At 43.3% G+C, this 18,358-nt stretch overlaps 1 protein-coding gene across 1 annotated transcript in view; it reads right to left on the reverse strand.

The window, feature by feature from the left end:
- Window positions 1–852: 852 nt before the first annotated feature.
- Window positions 853–18,358, reverse strand: part of LHCGR (luteinizing hormone/choriogonadotropin receptor) — a gene marked incomplete at both ends in the record, with an annotated part of 24,774 nt that continues 7,268 nt past the window's right edge. Inside the window, 9 exons of the mRNA XM_081998612.1 lie at window positions 853–2,095; window positions 5,537–5,617; window positions 8,230–8,415; window positions 9,608–9,682; window positions 10,332–10,400; window positions 13,038–13,115; window positions 13,212–13,286; window positions 13,851–13,925; window positions 15,820–15,894. Of these exons, the coding sequence (XP_081854738.1) occupies window positions 853–2,095; window positions 5,537–5,617; window positions 8,230–8,415; window positions 9,608–9,682; window positions 10,332–10,400; window positions 13,038–13,115; window positions 13,212–13,286; window positions 13,851–13,925; window positions 15,820–15,894 (1,957 nt within the window). The remainder of the gene's footprint in view (window positions 2,096–5,536; window positions 5,618–8,229; window positions 8,416–9,607; window positions 9,683–10,331; window positions 10,401–13,037; window positions 13,116–13,211; window positions 13,287–13,850; window positions 13,926–15,819; window positions 15,895–18,358) is intronic.

Consider the following 18,358-nt stretch of genomic DNA (forward strand, 5'->3'; position numbering starts at 1 on the left):
GTCAGAGCGTGGACGGATGAAAATAATTCATGAGACTGTCCCTGGGGAGAAAACAAGGCAGCACTTATTTGCCTGTGCAGGAAGCAGGTATCCTGCTGCTGAGAAGGAGCCTTTACAGCTTACGTGATTTGTGTGTGTGCACGTATGATGTACAAAATACGGTCCTGTGTACAGCAGGTGGGGTTTTAGAGCTATCACATCTCTTGTGATTTCCAGAGCGTACATGGCTGTGTATGGGTTAATTTTTTAAAGTAAATTACCTACCAGGTCAGACTGAGATCTAATGTAAACTGCAAAATTGCTAGTAACAAAGGTGCAGCAGGTCAACTTCTCTCCTTGGTGACATCTTTACAGCCTACTGCTTGAACACTTTTCTTTTAATCGGCTGTAGGTGGCTGTGTAATTGGAAGTTTCTGTTGATGAAATGGAGGCATTTAGTTTAGTGCCCCTTTCTTTAACCCAACAATGCCAGCACAGCTGATAGGAATGGAAAAAGAAGGCATGAATGGTAGCAGACAGGCTTTAAATTCTCCAGGGAAGCAGACGTAGAGAAAAAGGAGCCAGACTGCAATTGCTGCAGTACCTGTTAACTTCAAGAGCACCTTGACTACTCCTGGGCTCCTCTAGTTCCCCCCAAAGAAGAATTCTGCCTAGTAGTCACCTTCCATGCCTGTAGTTACAAAACAAGAAAGGGAAAATACCACTTTGAATGACAGCACGGTTACATTGCATAAGAATTATGAATTGGCATTTGGCATTTTGAAATGTTCAAGATATTATAAAATAATCTCCCTAGTCACTAGAACAATTACAACTGGCCTTGCAAAGTGCCACATCTGTTGGCGTTCTGGTTTAATTTTCATTGTAAGAAGTCTTGTCTTGTACTGCAGGATACGGCTTCTCCAACGCCGACAAGAGCAGCAGTGCTTGTGAGGGTTTGCTGGGGGCTGTGGCTGAGCTGCCGTTCTTGCAGTTGGAGGTATAAGCAGAGAAATAGTTCATCCTGTAAAGCTCTGCTCGGCTTTTACAGCAACCAAGCTTGCTCATCAGGAGAAAGAAATCCCTTCGAAATGCTTTGGTGAAAATTGCATAGAGAAATGGATTTGCACAGGAGTTGACAGGGTAAAACAAAACCAGCAAGATCTTGGAGTTTGTTACTGTGATGAGAGGTACTTTAAAGGCAGCAGATATGGCAAAAAAGGAGATGGGGGCCATGCAGGTAAAATCTGTGAAGATCAGTATTGCCATTCTCTTGGCAACCTTGGTATCTTTGTGGGCGGCTACCAGCTCTGGATTCTGCACAGCTATGTAAATCTTAATGTAGCAAGCACAAATGACAATGAAGGCGACAACATTCAGCACTAAGATCAGCAGTATGTAGGCTTGGGAAAGGCGGGTTTCAATATCCATGGGTAAACAAATGCTGACCTTCATGTAACTGCTGACCCCCAAGAGAGGCAGCACTGCTATTAAAATGGAGAATATCCAGCCACCGAGCATGATCGGCACAGCATGCCTCAGCCGCAGCTTTCGGTCCAGCTGCATGGCGTAGGTGATAGTATGCCACCTTTCTACAGTGATCACCGTTAGCGTGTACACTGAGAGCTCGCTTGCAAACACGGTGAAAAAGCCGGCAGTACTGCAGCCGCTGCCTGTTTGCCAATCTATTGCGTGGTTGTAGTACTGACCACTTGTCTGAGCGTCAACAGAAGCAATGAGCAGCAGATAGAGTCCCATGCAAAAATCGGCAAAGGAGAGGTTGCACATGAGGAAGCGAGGAACAGTGAGCTTGTAATGGCTAGTTATGAGAACGAGGAGTACAGTGAAATTGCCAGCAATGGCAAGGATGTTTATAAACCAGATCAGGACTCTGAGGAAGCTGTATCCCAGGATGTCTTCACAGGGATTAAATGCATCTGGTTCCGGAGTGCATGTGAGTATCTTAGGCTGACAAAAGTCGTACTCAAAGTCGAAGCCGGTCATTTCACTGTCATCGAAAATGGCTGAGTAGCTGTAAGGAGAGGTTTCTTCATCTGTTGCGAACAGATACGTGTTCTGTTCTGCTGACCACAGCGATGTGTTGTAAGAGTAATCCCTGTAACTATTAAAAAAACACCACCCCACCCCCCCAAAATAGAAGTGAACTATTTGTTACATGCTGCTTGCACTCTTTTGTAAAATACAACAGATAACAGTTATTTTAAAACAGTTACTTCCTAGATGTGGTTCTACAGGGTGTTTACATATAATGAAGCCTTGTAAGGATGCCTTTTGTTTGGATAGCAGCCTTGAAGAGCAGCAGAGGTCATAGTCACATCCACAGGAATGCTTTCTTACACAACTTACTTATTTGTAAATACTTTATCTTGATTGCTTTGTAAGCAAACCATCTTTCTCATGCTGCCAGTAGACTGCAGTTCAAACTCTAGTAACACTTGAATTGATGGATTGTAGATTTGATGCATATAGGTTTATCAGGCAGTTATAGAAGCCAAACTAAAATAACCTAAGGGTTTTGACTGTGCAGCCTTGCCTCCCTTACTGAACAAAGTCCTGAGACTACGTATGACTTGGGAAGTGCTGAGGAATGTGACGTTTGCAGTATTATAAAGTGAGGAGTAGAAGTGCATGGGTAACTAAATAATGCCAATGGCTAGGAATACATTACATTTAGACTGGACCCAATGCCTAATTAGAAATGTTTCTAGATGTTTAGAATTGATGTCTCTAATCTCTAGGTCATCAAAAGTGTGGTGGTAAGCCTACCAAAGAAGAAATATTTTAAAAACAAGCACTGTCCCTTCTGATTCCCTACCAGAACAGGTACCTATTTCACAACTATCCAATCATCCCAACTGTGAATGAGTGGTGCGCAAACACGTAATCTGAGACCTGGAAAGTACTTCTGTTGAGGACAACTCTAGCAAATTGGTAGCTTTGGGATAACAAAAATACATGCTTAAACTTCCACATCTACTGAACCATGTACATTAAACTATTGTTCTGGAGCAGGGTGTTAACTGGCAAATGAAGCTGAGCTGCTTTCAGCTATTCCTGTTGGGCAAATAAATTCCCAATCTTGTTATCCTAACTATTCTCTCCTTACATGAAAAAACTGTCCAATGTCTTGCTTTTACTTGCCTGGCTTAAACTGGAAGAGCAGGGAATATGTTTGACTCCATTTTTTATTAATAAATAATTGTGATTTTTCTGAGACCATGTAGATATGCTGCCATATGCAAGCTTGGGACTTTCAGCCAATTTCTGCTGTGGTTCCCAAACTTGTTCAACTTGCAGCCTTTCAACCTTACATCCATTTGCTTAATATAATGCCTGCTGAGAGAATTGCTGGGATTGGGACTTAGGAAAGCAAAAAAGCTTCAGAAGCCAGTAGACTGGGCGGACTATTTAATGCACAGTAGGAGTGCAACAGATGCTAATCTGAAGCAGGGGGATTACTCTGGTGTTTGTGACCATAACTTTGTTTTTTCTAGACTTTATAATGCTCTGACCCCATGTCAGGACTGATGAGAAATCCCAAGGTCTCTTATTTAGCTGTAGAGGGATGGATACTAGCAAATCCTTAAAATTCTCTGTTAAATACTGTGTCATCCTGCATGGCAAAAGCAACAGTTTTGATGTTAGCTTTTCTCATTGTCCCACTGAAAGAGAACTGTGATGATATGGAAAGACACATTTAGAAGAGGTAAACCAATTGCATGGGGTTATCAAACTTGTAACTCAGGGACTGGAGACTGGAAAAAGGGAAACACTGCACCCATATTTAAAAATGTAGCAAGGAGGACCCTGGGAACTACCGGCCTGTCAGTCTCACGTCTGAGCCTGGGAAGATCATGGAGCAGATCCTCCTAGAAGCTATGCTAAGGCACATGGAGGGCAGGGAGGTGATTCGAGACAACGAGCGTGGTTTCACCAAGGGCAAGTCCTGCCTGACCAACCTAGTGGCCTTCTATGATGGAGTGACTACATCAGTGGACAAGGAAGGAGCTACCAGTGTCATCTATCTGGACTTCTGTAAGGCCTTTGACACAGTGCCCCATAACATCCTTCTCTCTAAATTGGTGAACTATAGATTTGATGGGTGGACTGTTGGGTGGATGAGGAATTGCTTGGATGGTCACATCCAGAGGGTAGTGGTCAACAGCTCAGTGTCTAGATGGAGATCACTGACAAGTGGTGTCCCTCATGCATCCATATTGGGACCAGTACTCTTTAATATCTTCATCAGTGACATAGAGAGTGGGATCGAATGTGCCCTCAGCAAGTTTGCAGATGACACCAAGCTGAGTGGTACAGTCGACGTGCCTGAGGGACAGGATGCCATCCAGGGGGACCTGAACAAGCTTGAGGAATGCGGCCCATGTGAACCTCATGGGGTTCAACAAGGCCAATACAGGCTGGGGGATGAAGGGATTGAGAGCAGCCCTGCCGAGGACTTGGGGATACTGGTGGATGAAAAGCTGACATGAGCCGGCAATGTGTGCTCACAGGCCAGAAGGCCAACCATATGCTGGGATGCATCAAAAGAAGGGTGGCCAGCAGGTCGAGGGAGGTGATTCTGCCCCTCTGCTCCACTCTGGTGAGACCCCACCTGGAGTCCTGCATCAGGAAGGACATGGCCCTGTTGGAGCAGGTCCAGAGGAGGGCCACAAAAATGACCAGAGGGATGGAACACCTCTCCTGTGAGGACAGGCTGAGAGAGTTGGGGTTGTTCAGCCTGGAGAAGACAAAGCTCCAGGGAGACCTTACTGCAGCCTTCCAGTACTTAAAGGGGGCTTCTAAGAAAGGTGGGGACAGACCTTTTAGCAGGGCCTGTTGCCATAGGACAAGGGGAAATGGTTTTAAACTTAAAGCGGGTAGATTTAGACTAGATGTAAGGAAGAAATTTTTCACAGTGGGGGTGGTGAAACACTGGCTCAGGTTGCCCAGAGAGGTGGTAGATGCCCCATCCCTGGAAACATTCCAGGTCGGGTTGGATGGGGCTCTGAGCAACCTGCTCTAGTTGAAGATGTCCCTGCTCGTTGCAGGGGGGTTGGACTAGATGGTCTTAAAAGGTCCCTTCCAACCCGAAGATTCTATGATTCTATGACTCTGTTTCTACCATGGAAAACTACTGACATACAGACTTCTAATTATCCTTTCTATAGCCAAAAATGTATTAACAGTAGCAGCTGTTCTTTGAATCACACAAGCAACTGTAATTATCTCAGGGTATGAAAAGTGTCTACGTATGCCATTAACTTACTTAAATATTTAATCACTGTTTTGAAAGTCTTTCAAGAATTCAGAAGAGAAGCTGGAGTGAGTAAAGCTCATGGTTTGTTTTTTTTCTTTCCTTTTGAACATCAAAATTACAAATCCTGGTTTAACGATAGTAAAATTACCACTGTGCAACTTGCAAGGGTGAGTGAATATGCAGCAAAAAAACATGCTGTTCTAGAAAAACCACATGAACAGCAGGAGAGGGAGGTCCATATTTTCTACTTCCACCACCTGTATGCAGAGAGGTACTTACAGTATTTCATTAGTTGTTTTCCTCATGCTGCTTTCACACTCCTTGGAGAAGTTGTCAAAAATGGAAAGCAAGGAATTTTGTCTGAAAGAAGGATGAAAAGAGAGTTGAATTTCAGTCTGGACTTTGGCCAAATTCTCATCTTCTGTGCAAGTGATCTTCACAGACATGTAAGGTAAGCTAGAGCTGGCCTCACAGCAGTACAAACATTCATGTAGACCTCTGGAATCAGAGAGGAGAAGGCTTCAAATACTGTGGCAGCAGGCAGTACCTCATGGGGGCGGGTAATAAGGATGGTCTTTTAGCTTGTTTATTGTTTATGATGTATTTTTTTATAGTCAAATAACTTGACCTGGAACTAAAAGGTATGTTTTGCATTATGAAATAGTTGTATTGAAGCGGGCCAGATTCTCCACCAGTACGAGTGGTAGCAGTTATGCTGGCTTTTAGAGAAGTACACGCTAACAAATGCTGGGAAGCTGGCTTGATACTCTATTTTAAAAACTGTTTGGGATCTGGAGGTAGGCTTCTAGCATGTAATTTGAAAAGCACAAGTTGAAAGATGACATATTTGGCAAAACCTCTGGATTTGAGGCTTTGAAAGTATGGGCCAGGTACTCTACCAGTGTGAATGGAAATGGCTTTGTCTAACCTCATTGCTGTGACAGAAAGAGCCAGCAGAAACACTAGGTTCTTTTGTGTACTCTTAAGAGAATCAGACACCTGGAAGCTTATAGAAAGTTTTATGTATAATGGGAGAAATAAGGTTTTAAGATACCAACCTAAGCCCCTATGTGATGCTCATAAATAATGGGATGGCACTAGAAGTTGTTTTGTCTTGTAATTTTCTGAAGATGTGATATAACCTGCTTTCCCTCCTGCCCCCATTCAGTGGGGCAAGTGGAATAAAGTCTAGGGAACTGTGTGCTGCCTTCCGCCTCTCCTGCATGGCTCAGGGAATGAGCACACCACAGTTGTACCCCAGAAATTTCAAGAGTATTTGGTCTGAGGACTTTATTTCCCTAATGCCTGTAATGCTGACTTAAGTGAACCTGCTTGCCTGTCAGATGTATGTAAGACCTTGTCACCATATCTCATGGGTCCGATATTCCTTACCACCTATGGACTGCACTGGGATATGGGGCAGGGGTAGTAAAAACCGGGTGGGATGATTGTATGTAGAGTACAGGCAGCAGAAGGGCGTAGAAGGAGACAGAAACAGGCTGCAGCTGCGTGACCATGAGAACATATAACCACATGAAGACTCTTCCCGGTGTAACCTGGGAAGGTCTTTGGAGGTCTCAGCCCCTGTGGTCTTCTGCTGTCATCAGTGGATGACAAGGAAAACAGCTGGAGATCTGCTCTCACTCCTTTGTAGTAGCTGGTCACATAGAAGGTAACAGCCTGTTGCTTGTGCAAGTCTTTCCAGTGGCCAGGGCTGTGCAGAGGGGTAACGCGTCAGCACTGCTCTGAACCCTGCTGATGTCCCAGGCTAGTTTCCTGATTTGCAGGGCTTTTTTCCCCCAGTTTACTAAGGAAACAGTGACTAAATACAAGAAAGTGACTTACTAAAGCACCCCTGTTTACATTTATAGAGCATGGTCACATTGCAAAGTCAAGCACCTGAAAATGAATATGATACCAGAAATGTAGTTATCTTCATCAGAATGAATAAAACTTTTTTTTTTTTTTTTTTTTTTTTTTTTGTCCCAGAGTTGCTTCTGCATTTAATACATTCAGAGATTTGATCTGGGACTGAATCAGAGTTTGGTGCCCTTGACTGTAGGATCTTTGCTCTACTCTTGCAGAAGCAGGGACCACTTAGTAAAATGATGTTAGCATCACCCCTAATTTTACCCAAAAGAATTGAATTCTATTCCTGCCTTTGCAACGATGCAATGGCATGCAAGTCACACAGATCAGCCTTCCCACAAACGACTGCTCAGTCTTTTCTGTAACCTTAGTTTGAGACAGAGAGGAAGTCAGACATGCTCATAGCTTCAGCTGCTCATTTGGTGTTGCTTTGGCTGCCTAAAGCCAACCGAGGGTTGATTTCTTTGAAACAAAAATGCTGAAAAATTAGCTCCAGTTGTCTCAGATTGACTGCCCCGAATTAGCAGATGTAAAGCTGCCTTTGCTTCACGGTTTCCAATTGTGGGGAGAACAATAGTGTATTGTTATCTGAAATGACTGGAACTAAACCGAGTAACCTCTTTCTGTAGACTTGTGTCAGGTCCTAATTTTGGTAGGTAATTGAAAGTCTGCCTTTTCTACTAGGTTATCATATCACTTGCATTCAATAAGCTACATAGCTAACAGCTGCAGGGTGGGTTTTTTGGGTTTTTTTTGTTTTTTGGGGTTTTTTTTGGGCAACACGCTATTGATGGAGATCTATCTTCCATGCCCCAGTAGGCTTTTTAATTGAGATACCAAGAAAAATATAAGCTTTAAGCAAACTTAGAATAATGTTCCTGCTGGCCGATCCTGGGCACAGGATGGAATCCTTTTCTGTTCTAAAATAGAGAGACATAATTTTCCTGGCTTTAGCAAAGATCTAAGTTGTTTTGTGTGAGGCCTTGCGATGTACCACAGCTTCCTTGTAACTGGAATAAGGATAATGAAACCTCGTGAGCTGAATAAAGCAGAATTGACATTTTGGAGCTTCTGAAGTACAATAATGTGCTATTTGGACTTACTTTTCTGTCCTTAGATTTCGAAAAGCACAGCAGTGGCTGGGATATGTTAGAACAGCTTCCAGAAGACTGCTGAATTTATCCAGCGGTGGCAGTCTCTTTAACGAGTAAGATGATGTTGCATTTAAGACTTGAATAGCCTCGAGCCCGTAACTAGGCAGGGACTCCAGCGCCGTTGAAGAAATATCCCTGTGAAATAAAGAGAACATTCTCTTTTCTTATCATACGTATAAAAATACCACCAAAGCATGACAGTAGGTAACAGCTACTCTGTTCTTGACATCGGTCTAAATCTGCAAAGCCACTTCAGCCCCTGATACCCACCTCAGAACCCGGGTCTGTGGAACTACAGAGCAGCAGGGTAAGAGCATCCCATGGCCCAGGAGCCCCAGTGAGGGAAGGAACTCACTTTGTCCCGGGGAAATCAAACCCCACCACTCCAGGAGCTGTGCCCTGACCGCTCTTTCTGAAAGCCACCGTGCTTGGAGTGCGGGACAGCTCTTTAAGCCAGAGAAAGGGAGAGAAAGTGGGCGAATGTGACTCTCCAGCCAACTAACAGGAGGGACACCCTCCTGGCTCTCTGCTTGGTTTTGAAGGGCTGTTCCAGGTGGAAAAGATGGAAAGAATCCATCATTCTTGCCAAGACAAACTTACGCAGTTTGGCTTAGAGTAATTTCAGAGGGGCTGCTTGTGTGAGGAAAGGCCATCAACATAACTAGGGATTTTCAGAGCCAGGCCATTAACCAGGGAGGGAAAAGGCTACAATTGTGAAAGTGATATTAGTAATGCCATGTACTGTAAAGCACCAATAAAAGGAACAAAATGGGGACATGTGGCACAGAGTGGTATTTACAGAACCACCCATTGTGTTTTATTGCATGGAGTTACAGCCAGTGCAGCCCTCCAGTAAGTACTTGATTAATAAAGCATAAGGATGGTAATAATGTGTTTTATTCAGCACAGGCTTATTAGCGTGCAATCAGGAATTCACTTCTATAACCAAATTGTACAATAATATATTGTAAAAACGTACTCATCTCACCAAAGACAAGTTAGTTTGCAATGTCATGATATAAGGCACAGGAATAGGATCAGGAGGATCTGACACAAATAAAGCAAAAGCTGAAATATGTGTGGGGTGGAGGTCAATGCCAGTGCTAGAACTGGCTGATACGCGTTTGTCATGGTGCAAAGTGCGCCTTCCGCACTGTAACTTCATGGCACCTCGTTGACATCCTTCCATTTTACAAGCAGAGGGTATGAGATCAAGTCTCCTTCCAGACTCAAAGCCTGCGTCTGCTGAGATGATGCAGCCCGCGTAGCACAGCGCAGTTCCCGTGGGACACCTATAAACCCAGGTAACAGAGTCGTGGATACTTACAGGACATCTGGCCCTGTGGCCCCTCTCAGGGCATCGTTGTGTATCCGCCTGAGGTTCTTATTGTCCTTCAGGATTCTGTGGAATCAAACATTAACTCTCTTCACATCTGTATTTTAAAGTAAAGTAACCCTTTTTTGGTTTCTTCTTCCTGTCTATTTCAATCCTTTCTCCCACCGCAGTGGTGGTTGTTGCAATATCTGGCCAGGGAGCGCTTGTGTTTCTCATCCGCTGATGCCATCACACCATTATCATCTACACTTAATTCTGATCATTTCCAATTTCTTCTGACTTAAACCAGGAACAACCAGTCTGGTTCCTTCACAAAATGGCCCACAAAAAGGCAGCAAAAGTTTTGCGCAACCAAGAGGCCAGTCCCAGAGTGTGTAAGAGTGATTTAAAAACTATTGATGTTTCTAGACGTAAAATGTATGTTCCTCAGTTTGGGCTATGGTTTCAAGCTTTCCATTATTAAGTTTAAGAATGTATTAAATGGTATTAAAAATCATGAGCTTTTCTCATATAAACTGCAGCGTTCTAAGGGATGGTGTTTCAGGAAAAGCAGTAAGTGCTACAAGAGTCGCAATGGCACTGGAACATGCAATTTTCTAATGGGTATCAGGAAATGCAAGACACAGCCAGTTAAGGTGAAGGAAGAGCCTTTGACTGTATTTGAACCATTATTTACTGTTTAAAAAAAAATACTGAGGAGGGGAAACGTACTTACAATTGATTCAGCTTTGTCCCATTGAAGGCATGGCTGTGGATATCTTCAAATCCATTTTTATACAATTTGCTGGGGATTAAAAAAAATGTGTGAGAGTGAAAATGATTCGGAGAAGATGAGATTGTTATGTACTACAGGTTTCAAATCTTAATGCTGTGTTCATTTTAATGATTAGAGGGTCTGTTTGTGAAGAACAAAAGTAACCATTGCATGACTTACGTTAGCTCTAAAATTGCAGCTTAAATTCCCTAAGGACCTTCCTGTTTAGCTGTTGAAGAGAACTTCTGCTTATGTAGAGATCCTCCCTCCTCCGAGGGGCTCACCTGTGCCTACCTTGGGCTAAGGTCCCGAAACGAGACGTTACTGCAGCTAAGCTCCTGGCACAGACAACAACCTGGAGGCAGAAGACCTGGATTTTGTGGTCTCGGCACGTATACATGGAAGACTGCAAGGGCTAGAGGAGTGTCAGGTGGAAAGCAACTCTAAAGCCTGGAAGGTGCTGCTGGATTGCACATCTTCTGCGGACAGGCACATCTTCCAGCAGCCCGAGCGACAGCTTGGCAAAGAGGCAGGAGTGAGTTGTGCATCACCCAGTGGTCAGTGAGCCTTCCTCCAAAGTGCTGCTGCCAGCCTTGATCCGTGCCACTGAAACCTCGCCGTCCCCTGCGCTGCACAGGGATGCTTGGTGCCACCCTGGGTTCCTGACTGCGCCCCTTGGGGCCAGATACCTAAAGGCTGGGCTCTGCTGCACCTGAAGTCCACCTCTTTTACTTCATTAGGAGATCTAACCTATGGGTCTGATTGCACTGAGAAAAATCCGTTTGTGATATTAAGTTCATGTTTTCAATATAATTTTGATATAATAATTTGTATATAGTATTTTTTCTTTAATATTAAACCCTAATAAAAAATTTGGTGCAGTTTATAAATTAAACAAAATTTCAGTTGTTGCTTTTCCACTTGTTTTGGGGACAGCAGAAACTGGGGCTATGAAACCTGCTCCCAAGAAAAGCTGGAAGTGTGGGCTCCAGAGCGCCTGGCTACAATCGATACGAGAAAGGCTCCATCTCAGCACAATGCTGAAACTAGTGATTTCCTTAAAAACCATAACGATATGTAGGATGGATTTCCTCATCCACATAAAACACTAACTGTTGGAAAGACCAAATTAGCTATTTGTAGTGCAAAATACTACTGCAGGCTGACTTCACACAGGTTGCTTGTGTTTCACCAGGCCGTGCTGCAACAACTGGAATTATTTCAGTTAATTACAGTTAACTGCACGGGGTGGAGTTAACATGTAGCTCTACAATTAGGAAGCTGCTGATAAGGTAATTCTTTTCTTCTTGTGGTGAGCTCCCTGTCACAAGAGGATGGGAGAAAAATGATTGCTGGCTGTTTCCTGACACGAGTTAGACTCCCTCCCATATAATACACATTAGGCTTACAGTAAAATTTTAAGCACCTTTCTCCATCTCTTGTATGTTCATTTTCTCGCACCATTAACAAAATCATAATTTTGCTGAAGTTATTTTGAGAATTTGGTGGTAGGAAAGAGGCTCATAATATGAAATGATGCCCTAAACTAAGCAATTGCTCCTCCTTAACATTGCGTGGAGTAGTCTTCAGTCACGTTTATGCTCGGTTCCTCTAACGGTTACAGAAGGTATCGGTCAATATATAAAAACTGTGTTGCAATTACTGTCGCGCTGGCGCACCAGCCTGGGGAAGGGCCCCATCCAGCCGACGGCAGTACTTGCTTGTGCGCACAGCCCCTTTGCAGGAGCAAATACTGATGGAGTTTTGGTACGCGCTCGTCTCAAGGCAAGGCTCTCCACCCGGATGTCTGCTTCCGAGTATCAGTCTGGCTCGCAAAGGTCGGCTTTACTGGCCTCCGAATTGGCGCTTGTGGCTACGACACAAAGTAGGTGGCTTGCTGCTGCCCTCTATCGCTCAGCTGGCCCTTCCTCGGGAGACCTCAATTTCAGCGCTCAGCCTGCGATTTTTCCCATTTCAGCACTTCTTTGTGGGAGTTTTTATGAGGACAAGGATGCTGCAAAATCCATACGCGGTTCTCGCCGTGCTGGCAGATGCCACCTCACCTTGGCTTTGTGCTGTTTGCGTTCCTCGGGTGGGGCATCTCGCTCGGCATCAAACCCACCCGTGTCTCAGGTGGCCGTGGCAATGAATCCAGTTTGCTACAAGGAAGGTCTTGGTGAGGAGACTTATGGGAATCAACGTAGGTAGAGTCAAGTGAAATCAGGATAAGAACAAGGATCAGTACTTCGTACTGATTTGTTCTCTCCCTTCCTCATCTTTGGGGGGAACCTGACCTGTAGTATCAGCCTGCTTGGTCCCTGAAAGCACTATTTCAAGAAACCTCATCCCTGAGGTAGGGAGAGAGACTTTGGCCTCCAGTGCAGCTTTTGGCGTTTATGTCCTGTTGATGGTACTTTTAAAAACGGTGCTGCATGGAAGATGAGGATTCGGATTCCTTCTCATATTTTCTTTCCTAAGTGAATTTCGCTTTGGGATAATACCTTGCCCTTCAGCCTGGCCTTCAGCCCTTCACTCTGCTTCCTAAGCATTTCCAGTTTAACTCATAATACAGACATGTATTGTATGGGGCTCAATTTCAAGATTTTTACAAACTCGACCTGCTCTCCTCAAGCAGAAGTGAACTGGAGATAGGACTATTTTACTTACAGTGTCAGCGATTCGTTGTTCATCCCTTGGAAAGCATTTTGTGGTATTGTTGTCATACGCAAGTTATCACAGAGCTCCCTTTGGGAGGAGAAAAATTAAAAAAAGGTATTTTTATCAGGGGTACAGAACAAGATGGCAAGACTCACAGCTGGATTAGGTTGGGTCTCTACTTACAAAATAAAATGAGCTTCTAATGAGAAGATCTGCGTCAGGTCTGGAAATTGTCTTATTCCAGTGTTACAAATGCTCCTAGAGAAAAGCATAATTCCTGTTTACAGCAGAAAAGATTACCAGAGTGGATACAAGAAGCCAACTCGGTAGGTGCAAATTTAATTATGTATTAAAAGGTGAGTGACGAATATAATAACTTTTAATTAGGCTCCAATTGTGTTTGTAAGACCTGTAAAAACTAAAATTTGTAGCATCCTCAAGCAGTGTCCTAGAGAAGTAGTGTACGTTCTCTCTACATTTAAGCACAAGGAAGAGATTTTAGTTATCCCTTTTGCATGGTATCTTGTCTCTCTGAAAGCTTTATTCTAGAAATAAGCACCTAGCAGGACTAATTTGCAGACTTCACTACTGTTTTGTCCATTACTGCCCTGGGTTACTTTATTTTCTTGCCTATTGAAAGACCTCACTATTGGTTAACTGCCCATTAAAGCTATCGTAAATGATGTATATACTTTTAGTGTACCGTAGTGCATGAAAAATTTTTTTCCTTCTACTCCTTTCCGTAATTTGTCTACTCCTTTAGAGGGAAAACCAACAACAAAACAAAAGGGCAATCAGAAAAGAAATAGAACTCTTTCTTACAAGTATTTTAGCCTTGGAAGGTTTCTGAACGCTCCGTCCTCGATGTGCAATAGATTTTTCGTGTTCAGGATTAATCTGTAATGAGGGAAAAGTATCTCAGCATTATAATCATTATACATTTGGGAGCGTCCTGAGTTTTGCTAGTGATTGGCTTCATCAGAAAACAGTCAAGTGCAGAATATGGCAGAAGGCTCTCCTGCTCTGAACAAACTTCCTACAAACAGAACACGAGTGCATTTCGAAGCACTCGGTAATAAATATGGCCTGTAATTGTTAGGTAGCCGACAAAAGATGACAGCTCCTGAATCCTCACGGTTCACTAAGCTGAGATGGTCTGGTTTGGACATCCTGGTCACTGGTGGGAGTTAGCATTTTGCTGTCGTCTGCCCTTTTTTTGGGGATATTATCAACTGATAATTTTTTGGGATATGCGTTCTGGGCCTGTGGCATGGCTTAACGCACTGAGCTTCGGCTTTACCGCAGGGACTCGGAGGCAGGAGCACGCTACCATCACGGTGCCTGCACCTCCAACCGTGTCTCAGAGCCGGGTCGAGCGAGGAGCCTGAGCTCTGTGCACGCGTGATTGCCCCGCAGTCTGATCCCTTTGCGTCATCCCTTGTTTCCGTCATACTACCGGTGCTCTGCCTATCCAGGAAAGGCGGTTCTGTGGAGGGTTTGACCTCTTAGAGCACCACGGTCTTTATCAGAGCAGTGGCGAGTGGCACCAGATGCCTGCTTAGACCTGCAGGAACTGGGAGAGGGAGGGAAGTGTGTGAGAAATGCCATTTGCTAGTGGTGGCCCAAAAAATAGGACAAGACCCTCTCAATCAAGGAGTGCTTTCTGCAGCTATGCTATCTGGCAAACCTGTATGTTTGCATAAAAGCCCAACAGCTCTAGCCCAGCTCCCTCCCCATACGCGATTTACAAAATACAAAGGTTTTAGCTTATGAAATTGCAGCAAGAATTCAAATCTAAGAACTACATCCATCATCATCCGCTGAAAGGGGCTGTGAGTGCAGCTTGGGACATGGTGCAATGTGAGGCACGTAGAGCACTCCGGGTTCAAACAGATTTTCTTGTGAGCCTCCTGTAGCTCTTCAATGGTCTTGTTTAGCTTTTTGGTTTCGGCAAATGACAAGCTATCTGTAATCAAATCCTTTATTCCTTCCCTCAACCCACCATTGAGTTTAGTGGAAGTTGGACCCAACCAGAGGTGGATAACTCTCTACCTCTGGCTTGTGTGAGCACGTCACTGGCTTCAGTGGAGTTCGTGTATAAGGGGGAAAAAAAAAGACAGACTTATTTGTCCTCACTCAGTTGCACTATTTTTAAGCCACTTGCTGATCATGCTGTCTGAAAAAGGCAGTAATGAGATACTGAATCAGATTTATAGTTTCCAATTTCACTAAATATTTCAGAGCATTTTCCTAGTCATTGCTTTAACTCTCTCTCTCTCTCTGATGCCTGTGCTATGCAGGTCAAGTTTAAAATCAGAACATGTTCTGTTTGAGTAATATTTTAGCGCTCGAAAGAAGAGCTGTGCATACTAAGCAGCTGTATTTAAATACTGTAGGGCTTTGAAAACTACGTCTTCAAAAAGGAAGATTTTTCTCATCTGTTGTCATCTCGAATTATTTCCCCGCTTAGAAAGCTCGACAGTGCCGGCAGAAGTAGACACAGAGCTCCGCTCCTGTCACTGAGCTGGCTGAAAGCGGTGGGACTTTCTACGCGTGGATGCCTTCGCATGATTTAGATCTCCAAAGCTAGACCTTACAGAGTGCTCGCTATTTTATATGGTACTTCGGAGAGAAATGTTTCTTGTCGTAGATCTAATCCAAAGCCAGCTGAAGTAACAGAGGAAGATTTGGTCCGAGAATACTCTGCAGACTATTTACTCCTTCATGATCCTAAATCACGACATGGATGCCTTTTTTTTTTTTCTTTTTTTTCCCCCTAACCGATGCTTACATTTCAGACAGAGTGGGAAGGCTGTCAAATGCGCTTTCTTCTATTCTCTCCAGGGAGTCGCTCTGAGAGATTTCACTGTAATGAAAAAGGCAGACGTAAAGCAATGCATTTGTGGAAAAGATACCAGAAAACAGCTTTCCACTTTGTATTTCCTTCTTTTATACCTCGTTGTTCAGCCCCCTGAACCTATTCTTGCTTGGCAGCAGTGTCTATGCCTCACCTTAGACATCCTGAGAGTAGGTGCCAGTAGGGTTTTGAGAGAGACCAGCCCTTTGCTGTCTTGGCAAAGGGGTATGCCAACCCTTTGGAATATCTCCGTAACAGCCAATCTCCATTTTCTCAGTAAATTGTAGGTAAAGTAGCGACTCAGGGCCAGAACTAATGTAAGCAGAGTGAGCCCAAGGCTGTGAGCCTTTTGCTGCTATCATCAGTCCTGCTTAGTGAATTTATTTGCATGGGCAAGGATGTAGATAACGTTCACGGTGCTCCATACGCTATTATTAAGCAAGGGTGATGGTCATCTAATCCACAGATGTAGAAATACACAAATACGCATTCAGAGCGCTTTAGGAATATGTTTTTGGATTTAAATACCATTTTCATTACATGCATGCAAACTGAAAGGGAGTGGCTCTTTTTCATCATTACACCGACCAACATGACTGTTTTTATAGGTACTGTCGGATTTCGATGTACTGCTGCTCCGATTCAACACATGTAGTTAATAATAATCAGTGCTGAATATAGAGGAAAAAAAACCCGCTTATTTGATGCTTGCTAAATGCCTGCTAGAATAAGATTTATGGAGCCACACAAAATTACCTCTTGAAAATAAATAGTATATATTGATGCTTTTATAGGGAAAAGGTCTTCAAAACAGTGTTTTCTCTCGACACAAATGACTGGAAGGGCACACAAACTAAACCCAAGACTATACATTGTCAAGGAAAAAAGTTTCTAAAAAAAATGGAATGCATCTACAAAATGAGAGTCAGTATTGTGACAGTCCTGAGAGTTATCTTATTTTAATTATAATTATGAGAAAACAATTCCTGTCGGTGGTGATATAAAAACCCTTAGACCAGAATGACTTGGGGTTTTTTTTTTGTTTGTAGTGGCGAAGGGGGTTGCACACTAGAGATCATATATCAAATATATATGTATTTCTCACATAAATACTCAAGATTTTTTCCATAATCAGAATTCAGTGAGATTGTTATTTTCGGTATTGCAGCAGTTACTCATAAATGAAAGATGGATGTAGAACAAGCTGCCTGTTGAGCGCCTGATCCTCAGAGACTCACAGGCTGGGAGGGATCAGTGCCTGCTCACAGAACAAAGACCCGTTCAGGTTCTGGGGCCTGAAACATGGTCCTTCCATGGGATCCCTCATGTCTGCCACTGGCTCCTCATTTACATTTGTTGGAATGAGTTATGGCAGTGAGAATAATTTATCATCTGATTTGAAGTTGGTGATGAGTTGCCAAATAGACAATTCAGAGATTTATAATTTAAAAATACACATTTTTCGAAGTAACACTAAATCTCAATAAAATTATGAAGGGTTCTATAGATTTACTTCACACAAATACATCAATTTCTGCGCTGTTAATTTGGAGAGATACATTAAAAGGATGCAAGGAAATCAATTAAATTCTCTTTATGGAAGGGAAAATGTCAATGAACAAAACATTCTCTGTGAAGAATAGCATATGCGTACAGTTTGGGAAGGTTTAGCCTCAAGTCACACAGGTAGGAGAAACTGTGTAGATTTAAGCTGGTCTCCCAGCTGAAAATGATAATTTCTCATTAATGATTAAGACACAAGTGAGTGTAACAATACAGTGCCATTGGATTGTACTATAATACTTTATTGCAGTGGAATACATGCAGCAGAGCTTAGCTTATTTTCTACTTGCTAGATCTCCAGGAACACGTAAGTTTATAGTTTGGCCAAAATTGTTTAACCAATGAGCACTAAAAGATAAACTAGTCCACGTAAGCCTATTCAGGCATTTGTATTACCCTCATCCTTCAAGTCTCTGCCTTCAAGAATGCACCATGAAAGGGTTTCCTGCTTTCTCTTTTTGTTTCCTTGAAAATAAATTATGTAGCATCTGATATATATTTTAATATCTGAGGCACTACGTGCTTTTCACAGGTGAAGAGAAGTATAAAAAGTGCACCTTGACAAGAAAGCGGCATCGTTCGTGCTACTGCTTAGGTTCTGGGGGAGGTCGCTCCCCTGTTCTGCATTGCACTGGTGTCTCATCCACTTTGCCCTTCAGAGCCCACTCAATGCAGATAAAATAAAAAAATAATAAATAACGGAGATCCAACCCTGCCATCTTTCAGCTGGAATAACAACAGAAAAGGGCAGAAGTGGTCAGATGAGCCTTATGGTCTGAGTCCTTGATATAAAATAGGTACAAAGCCAAGGGAGGGGAAGCAACACAGACCCGATGTGCAAAATTACAGCGCTTGTAAACCAAAAGATCCAAGAAAGGCTTCAGTCCTGCTGATCCCCTGCCAAGCTTCT

Source organism: Phaethon aethereus (genome assembly GCF_964289735.1).
Source record: "Phaethon aethereus genome assembly, chromosome: 3".
In the NCBI taxonomy this organism is placed as follows: Eukaryota; Metazoa; Chordata; class Aves; order Phaethontiformes; family Phaethontidae; genus Phaethon; species Phaethon aethereus.